The 8,843-nt window shown below is 50.0% G+C and overlaps 1 protein-coding gene across 1 annotated transcript in view; it reads right to left on the bottom strand.

Annotated features, from left to right (window-relative positions):
* Nucleotides 1-542: 542 nt before the first annotated feature.
* Nucleotides 543-8,843, bottom strand: part of LOC117883342 — an 11,284-nt gene continuing 2,983 nt past the window's right edge. Inside the window, exons 7-11 of the mRNA XM_034782581.1 lie at nucleotides 8,753-8,830; nucleotides 7,489-7,569; nucleotides 7,080-7,292; nucleotides 1,198-1,287; nucleotides 543-1,008 (exon numbers count right to left, since the gene is read on the bottom strand). Of these exons, the coding sequence (XP_034638472.1) occupies nucleotides 619-1,008; nucleotides 1,198-1,287; nucleotides 7,080-7,292; nucleotides 7,489-7,569; nucleotides 8,753-8,830 (852 nt within the window). The 3' untranslated portion in view covers nucleotides 543-618. The remainder of the gene's footprint in view (nucleotides 1,009-1,197; nucleotides 1,288-7,079; nucleotides 7,293-7,488; nucleotides 7,570-8,752; nucleotides 8,831-8,843) is intronic.

Consider the following 8,843-nt stretch of genomic DNA (forward strand, 5'->3'; position numbering starts at 1 on the left):
GGGCTGGTGCGGGCAGGGGATGCAGCAGGGGCTGGCTGCAGGCAGGGGGTGCGGGGCTGGCTGGAGACGGGCTGGCTGCAGGCAGGGTAAGGGGTGCGGGGCTGGTGCGGGCAGGGGGTGCAGCAGGGCTGGCTGCAGGCAGGGAGTGCGGGGCTGGCTGCAGGCAGGGGCTGGCTGGAGACAGGCTGGTGCGGGCAGGGGTTGTGGGGCTGGAGGCAGGGCAGGGGATGCAGCAGGGGCTGGCGGCAGGCAGGGGGTGCAGGGCTGGTGCAGGCAGGGGGTGCAGCAGGGGCTGGCTGCAGGCAGGGGCTGGCTGGAGACAGGCTAGTGGGGGCAGAGGGTGCAGGGCTGGAGGCAGGGTAGGGGGTGCAGGAGGGGCTGGCTGCAGGTAGGGCAGGGGCCCCCCTGCTTCTACCACCTTGGCCCTTTAAATAGCTGCCAGAGCCCTGGGGAAGCTGTGGGGCTCTCATGGCTATTTAGAGGACCGAGGTAGCTGGAGCCCCGGCACTTTAAATAGCCCCCGGAGCCCCCTGCTACCCCAGGGCTCTGGTCCAACCACTAGACCCACCCCCCCATAAGCGCCATAGCTCCCCCTTCTCCTCCACTGGGTACATAAAACTACAAGTCCCTGAATCCCTTGCTTCCCCCATCCCACCTCCTGAAGGGGCAGCCAATGGGCCGGAGCCGTTTGCTGATTGGCAGGGGCACGGGCCAGTGGGGGCGAGCCCGTGCCCGGCGCGCGGTGGCAGCTGGCGATGGCCCAATGTACAGGCCCAACCACTCGGCCTTCTTCACTTTAAAGCGCTGCCCGTAGGCCGACAGGAACTGGTCCATCTGCTTGTCCAACTCCTGTTTCAGCTCCTCCAGGGCCGCCTGTTTCTGGGGGTCCTCGCCCCGCAGCTCCCCCCGGCAGTGTTTCAGCAGCTCCTGACGTTTCCCCTCCTGGCGTCGCTTCATCTCCAGGGGCTTCACTCTCAGACAGCTGCTCATGCTCTGGTGGCCATGGTCCTGCCGAGAGGGGGGCGAGATAGTCCATGAGGAACGGGAACTAACATTACCCAGCCACAGGGGGAACTTCTGCCTCACACACCTGTAGCCCCCTCAACTCCAACCTACAGCCCCCTGCCAGCCCAGCCCTGCCCCCCATCAGTCCTGTTGGTGCCCCTCACTCCCGACCCGCAGCCCCTCTGCACTCACCAGCTGCTTCACAAATAGTCCATATTCCCTCCTGGCAGCTTCTACTGCTCCTCTGTTTGCCTTCTCTCTCATCTCTGCCATCTCCGCCATCTGTGGTGGGAGAGGGAAAGGGGTAGGGGTGGGGATGGGATCCCCTCTGAACTGGGAGACCACCTTCTCCTAATTCCTCCAGGACCCTGCTTGCTGCTGTCACCCCCCCACTGGTGCCCCCTTTGTGGTGCCCCCTCCTGGCCCCCTAGTGCAATTGGCCAATGGCGGGTGGACCTGGGGTGAGAATGAACTGAAAACTGTCGGACTGGGATTTGGGCTTTCAGACCTCCCCAACCCCTTTGTATTGTTTTCAAATCAGTGGGGAAATGAGGGGAATCACCCAAAATTGTCCCCTCTACACATACGGACTGTATCAGGGGAGGAGAAAATCTTTAAACCAAACACAAAATATGAAAATCAATTTTTCTCCTACTTGTTGAAAATGAAAACCAATTAAATTTGTCACTGAGCGATGCAGGGGGTAGCTCGGGGCGCAGGAGCCAGGACCGGGTTATTTATTGACTGACGTCGATGGGGTCAGGGCTGGATTCTGATCTCGGTGACCCCGCTGTAAATCAATCAACCTATGTGTCCTTTTGGACACTCACCTTCTCCCCATTCTTCCCAATACACCACCTCTATCTATCTATCTATCCTCACACACACTCTCTATCTATCTATCCCCACACACCTCATCATCTATCTATCTATCCATCCATCTATCCCCCTACACCCCCTCATATCTATCTATCTATCTATCCCCACACAACTTTCTCATCTATCTATCTACCCCCATCCACCCCCTCATCTATCTAATCTATCTATCTATTCCCATACACCCTATCTATCTATCTATCTATCTCCACACAACCTTCTTATCTATTGTGGAAGCAGAGAAAGAACTGACAGGAAGGGGATTGCAATGCATGACAGTTTGTTAGCAAGAATTAGGCTAACTGTAACTTTAATAACGCAAGATTTATAGACGCGAGGATTGTGTGAGGCGAGTGGGAAAGAACTGTGTGAGAAGTTGTTGCGACCTTGTGTAGGTAATGTGTAGAAAATATTGTATGTAGACTAGAGTTAAAACAAGTGAGAAAAATAAGATATTAAAATGGCCTATGTATAAACAAAATGCAGCTGTTGCTTATTATTGTTTGTAATGAAAGGTATAAAGGTTTGCTGTAATTGTTTACCTGTAGAGAGACCTGTTTAGCTCTTTCCCTCTATGCAATTGTTAGAGAAAATAAAGTATCTGACTTGCTGTACCCAAACAAAAAGTGAGAACTCTGTTATTCTCCGACAATTTGGGGGCTCGACCGGGATGGCAATGCCCGCATAGGTACCGGCAGCTGCTACGGATTGTTCCCCTTCGAACCCCATGGCGCCACAATAGAGGTAAGAGACCTTTTAAAATCTCTATTGGGGTGTCAAGGAAGGACTGTCCATGGAGCCGTTTGTCCCTGTTGGGCTCACGCCATCCGAACTTATTGACTGTGCAGCAAGATCTGATGCAGAGCGGTTCTGGGGAATTGTTTTGCCGCCCCCAATAAGGTAGTTGTATGTGGTTCTGGGGACCTGTTAGTTTGGCCGCCCCCATATGCATATAAAAAATGCATAGGTATGCACTGGTGCTGAGGGGTTTTTACCGCCTCAAGAGGGGTTGTTACCGCCTCATAGTGTATTGAGTCTGGACATAAGGTACAGATGCATCGTGGTATTTGGAAATAGAGGCCTTGGGCGGTGTGTGTGTGTGTGTGTGTGTGTGTGTACACACCAGTGCGAATTGAGAGTTACCAGAAGACGCCCAGAGTACTCTGCGAAGTCTTTTGGCTCGTGACCAGAACTACTCTAACGCAAGCCCGGTAACTAGAGGATCTTTTAGGAGATCTGACACACGGAGGGCTGACTCGGCCTGGCATTGTCCGGCAAGGAAGCTACCTGGGTCTAGGAGTGTGTGAACCCATCTTCCCTCCCCTTTCCTCTCAGTGTGAGCCACTGACAGTCTGATCATCTCGCTGGATGCAAAGAGAATGAGCGGCGCCGTCTCTCTGAGACTAGCCGATGCTCTTTGCTGAAGGGAGGTGTAGGAGGGTCGTGGCCATCCTCGCTAGCCTCTCCTGTGTGAGTATCCTGTAGGGAGAGATCCTTAGTTTCTGAGCCGCTAGCGCGGACAGAGCATCCTCCCTGTGTGTGTAATTAAAAAATGGGTGGGGAACAGTCTAAGCATTCCCTCTCACCCCCTAAGGGTACCCCAGCTTATTTCATGTACGTACATTATGGTCCGAAAACCTGCAGGTATTTAGAGAATTGAAATCTTTATACACGTGCAAATCCATCTAAACAATGCCCACTAGAAGGTACCTTCAATTTAAATAAACTTACATATCTCAGAAAAACCCTGGCTTCGCCAAAAGCCTCTAATACGCAGTGGGAGCAATTTGTCTATTGGTAAAAGAAAGCAACAAAGAGACTCCACGAGTCTCGGGTGCGGAGTCTAAAAGTGATGTATTAAATATCACTAAGGCTAAAAAGGCATTGCAGTAAAATCTAGCAAGTTCAAAAATTCAGAATTTCCTAAATAACCAGCTAATGGCCATTCAAAATGATCTTGAGCATCAGGCTTGGCCCACTGCCCTTACAGACACATCAGAAGTACCATCTAATCTGTGGCCATAAAAACATACTTGGAGACTTCCTGGGTGAAAGTGCGGACGTTCTCAGTGCTCCTTCCAAGCATATGAACCGGTTAGGGGGGTGTGGGCTCCCACATACCGAATCCTGCCGGGTCCATGAAAAAAATGCATGTGGAATTGGGTAATTCACCAAAACATTTAAAAAATTAAACTACCTGGTATGCCCAATCAATTTTTAGTCAGTGCTCCTAAAATTACACCTGACATTTAAATAAAGTTAGAAAGTCAATGGACATTTTGGCCGTTAAAACCTCCACAGCTTCAGTGTATACATAAACTAAAGCCAAAAAAAGTTGTCACTGTTCATAATTACGTTTGCTAAAAAAATAAAAAACAAAAAACTACCCTAACAAAACATTTACTTTTCCAAGCTAATAATAGCTGTGTGTATATTAATGCCACCACATTGCACGACATACATTTTAATCTCACTACCACTGCAGCAATCATATTATCTACTGGCCTGCAAATAAAGTTTTGCAAATAGCCCTTAAGTTCCAAATACCCTTTAATTAAACTAGTTTAATACCAAATCAATTTCAAAATTTGCTTTCACTGTTACCAAAGGTTCAAAAAATCTCTAAAGTACAAAAGCAAATTCACATGCTTCAAAATATATATCAAGTTAAAAAGTATGTCTTTCATACAGCTTATAAAATGTCCACCTTATGTACTAAATATAATATATTATGTTTTATAACTAAAAATGTACAACAACCCCATCATATTATCGCTATAAAACTGTTATTGCTTGTATTAAGTATCAGGGGGTAGCCGTGTTAGTCTGTATCTACAAAAACAACAAGGAGTCTGGTGGCACCTTAAAGACTAACAGATTTATTTGGGCATAAGCTTTCGTGAGTAAAAACCTCACTTCTTCGGATGCATAGAGTGAAAGTTACAGATGCAGGCATTATATATTGACACATGGAGAGCAGGGAGTTACTTCACAAGTGGAGAACCAGTGTTGACAGGGCCAATTCAATCAGGGTGGATGTAGTCCACTCCCAATAATAGATGAGGAGGTGTCAATTCCAGGAGAGGAAAAGCTGCTTCGGTAGTGAGCCAGCCACTCCCAGTCCCTATTCAAGCCCAGATTAATGGTGTTGAATTTGCAAATGAATTTTAGTTCTGCTGTTTCTCTTTGAAGTCTTTTTCTGAAGTTTTTTTGTTCAATGATAGTGACTTTTAAATCTGTAATAGAATGACCAGGGAGATTGAAGTGTTCACTTACTGGCTTATGTATGTTACCATTCCTGATGTCCGATTTGTGTCCATTTATTCTTTTGCGGAGAGACTGTCTGGTTTGGCCTATGTACATGGCAGAGGGGCATTGCTGGCACATGATGGCATATATGACATTAGTGGATGTGCAGGTGAATGAGCCCCTGATGGTGTGGCTGATGTGGTTGGGTCCTCTGATGCTGTTGCCAGAGTAGATATGGGGACAGAGTTGGCAACGAGGTTTGCTACAGGGATAGGTTCCTGGGTTGGTGTTTCTGTGGTGTGGTGTGTAGTTGCTGGTGAGTATTTGCTTCAGGTTGGGGGGTTGTCTGTAAGCGAGGACTGGCCTGCCTCCCAAGGTCAGTGAGAGTGAGGGATCATTTTCCAGGATAGGTTGTAGATCGTGGATAATGCGCTGGAGAGGTTTTAGCTGGGGGCTGTATGTGATGGCCAGTGGTATTCTGTTATTGTCCTTGTTGGGCCTGTCCTGCAGTAGGTGATTTCTGGGTACCCGTCTTGCTCTGTCAATCTGTTTCCTCACTTCCCCAGGTGGGTATTGTAGTTTTACGAATGCTTGATAAAGATCTTGTAGGTGTTTGTCTCTGTCTGAGGGGTTGGAGCAAATTCGGTTGTATCTTAGGGCTTGGCTGTAGACAATGGATCGTGTGATGTGTCTTGGATGGAAGCTGGAGGCATCTAGGTACGTATAGCGGTCAGTAGGTTCCGGTATAGGGTGGTGTTTATGTGACCATCAATTGTTTGTACTGTAGTGTCCAGGAAGTGGATCTCTTGTGTGGACTGGTCCAGGCTGAGGTTGATGGTGGGTTGATTGCCTGTATTGTTGTTAGCTAGTGTAAAAGTATGTTATTGTTATTGTAGAAAACATAATAATAATAATACCTTTCATGTCCATGCTCATCATGCATTATCATTACATCCAATCAAAACCCCAAAGATTAAAGCATCCAATGTAAAATCTAAATTCCAAAACTTAATGCAAATAAAAATTTAAAAATATTTGTTGTACTAGTAGTACAAAAGGGGGGGTTGTGGAAGCAGAGAAAAAGCTGACAGGAAGGGGATTGCAATGCATGACAGTTTGTTAGCAAGAGTCAGGCTAACTGTAACCCTAATAATGCGAGATTTGTAGACGCGAGGATTGTGTGAGGCGAGTGGGAAAGAACTGTGTGAGAAGTTGTTGCGACCTTGTGTAGATAATGTGTAGAAAATATTGTATGTAGACTAAAGTCAAAACAAGTGAGAAAAATAAGATCTCAAGATGGCCTATGTATAAACAAAATGCATCTGTTGCTTATTATTGTCTGTAATGAAAGGTATAAAGGTTTGCTGTAACTGTTTACCACTAGAGAGACCTGTTTAGCTCTCTCCCTCTACACAATTGTTAGAGAAAATAAAGTATCTGACTTGCTGTACAAAAAGTGAGAACTCTGTTATTCTCCAACACTATCTATCTATCTATCCCCACCCACCCCATCTATCTATTTATCTATCCCCACACGCCCCATCTATCTACCTATCTACCCCCTTGCATACAGAGGTTCCCAATGCTGAGGGCTGGGACAGACCCTTTACCTGAGTGAGGTGTGATGGTTCCTTCCCGCTGTGTGTCCCTCCACAGAAGGGGCTCCTGATCTGAACACCCTGCCCTGCTCTCCCGCTCATCCCCCTGACCTAGGGTGTTGGTGCCTGTCTTGCTCGAGGCCACCTACCATCCAAATTGGGGCCCACCCAGCTGCCCAACCCTCCCCCCGCATTAGGCCAAAGCCCCCAGCCAGAACCCCAACGGCCACTGCTTCCTCCAGCCCCACTACAACTACACTCGCCCTGATGCCTACTCCGATACCCGCACCCACCACTGCCAGGAACCACCCTCCGACCCATGGCCAGGCCCAACCACTCGGCCTTCTTCACTTTAAAGTGCTGCCCATAGGCCGTTAGGAACTCGTCCATCTGCTTGTCCAGCTCCTCCTTCAGCTCCTCCAGGGCCGCCTGTTTCTGGGGGTCCTCACCCCGCAGCTCCCCCCGGCAGTGCTCCAGCAGCTCCTGGCGTTTCCCCTCCAGGCGTCGCTGCATTTCCGCAGGCTTCACGCTCAGGCAGCGGCGCATGCTCTGGTGGCCACGGTCCTGTGGGGAGCGGGAGAGATTGGCCATTAGGGACGGGTTCTAGTGTTTCCCAGGCACAGGGGGCACCACCATGTCATGCATCCACAGCTCCTTCAACTCCGACCCACCACAGCCCCCTGCTATCCCATCCCTGCCCCTCCCCCGCCCAGCTCTGCCGGTGACCCTCACTCCCGACCCGCAGCCCTTCTGTGCTCACCAGCTGCTGCACAAATTGTTCATATTTCCTCCTGGAGGCTTCTACTGCTTTTCTGTTTTCCTCCTCTATCATCGCTGCCATCTGTGGTGGGATGGGAAAAAGGGTGGGGAATGGGGATCGAACCATCTCTGCACTGGGAACCCCTCTCCCCTCACTCACCTTTTCCCCATTCCTCCAGGGCCCTGCTCGCTACTGTCACCTCCCCACTGCCCCCTGACCCCCCACATTCCCCCAGAGCCAGGGACAGCCCCCTAATGACATCACAGCAAAGGCCACATTAGCATCACCCCTGTGGAGGGGGCTGGTTCTCCGGCTGGGTCTCTGGGGATTCCCTTATCTCTCAGGGGCTGGGGTCAGGGAGCCCCAATCAGGACATTTTGCAGGGGGCTGTGGTGGTGCCCCCTCCTGGCCTACTGCAACTGGCTAATGGCAGGAGGATCTGGGGTGAGAATAAACTGAAACTGTTGGTTTGGGATTTGGGGGTGTTCTAACCTCCCTAACCCCTTAGGATTGTTTTAAAATCAGTGGGGAAATGAGAGGAAATGCCCCCAAATTGTCCCCTCTACACACGCACTGAATCAGGGGAGGAGAAAATATTTAAAACAAAGTATGAAAATCAATTTTTCTTCCACTTGTTGAAAATGAAAACCAAAAAAACTTGTGACCGAGGGATGCAGGGGGTGGCTCGGAGCACAGGATCTACGGCCATGTTATTTATCTACTGAGGTCGATGGGATCTGGGCTGGATTCTGATCTCGGTGACCCGGCTCTAAATCAATCAACCTCTGTGTCCTTTTGTAATCTCGCAAAATTACCTGTTGTAAGTTTGTTTTTATCTAACCCCAAACATCCTCATATCTATCTATCCCCTGCATACAGAGGTTCCCAGTGCTGACGGCTGGGACAGACCCTTACCCAGAGTGAGGTGTGATGGTTTCTTCCCACTATCTGCCCCCCGCAGCAGGGGCTCCTAATCTGAACATCCTGCCCTCCTCTCCCGCTCATTCCCCTGACTTGGGGTGTTGGTGCCTGCCTTGTTCTGGGCCATCTTCTGTCCAAACCAGGCCCGCAGCCAGTGCCCAACCCCCCCAATCAGGCCAAAGACTCCGGCCCCAATCCCAATGGCCACTGCTTCCTCCAGCCCCACTAGAGCTGCACCCACCCTGATGCCTACTCCGATACCCGCACCCACCACTGCCAGAACCTCCCTCCCACCCCCCACCCCCGGCCCAATGTACAGGCCCAACCACTCGGCCTTCTTCACTTTAAAGTGCTGTTCATATCGCGGCAGGAACTCCGCCATCTGCTTGTCCAGCTCCTTCTTCAGCTCCTCCAGGGCCGCCTGTTTCTGGGGG

Source organism: Trachemys scripta, chromosome 9 (genome assembly GCF_013100865.1).
Source record: "Trachemys scripta elegans isolate TJP31775 chromosome 9, CAS_Tse_1.0, whole genome shotgun sequence".
In the NCBI taxonomy this organism is placed as follows: domain Eukaryota; kingdom Metazoa; phylum Chordata; order Testudines; family Emydidae; genus Trachemys; species Trachemys scripta.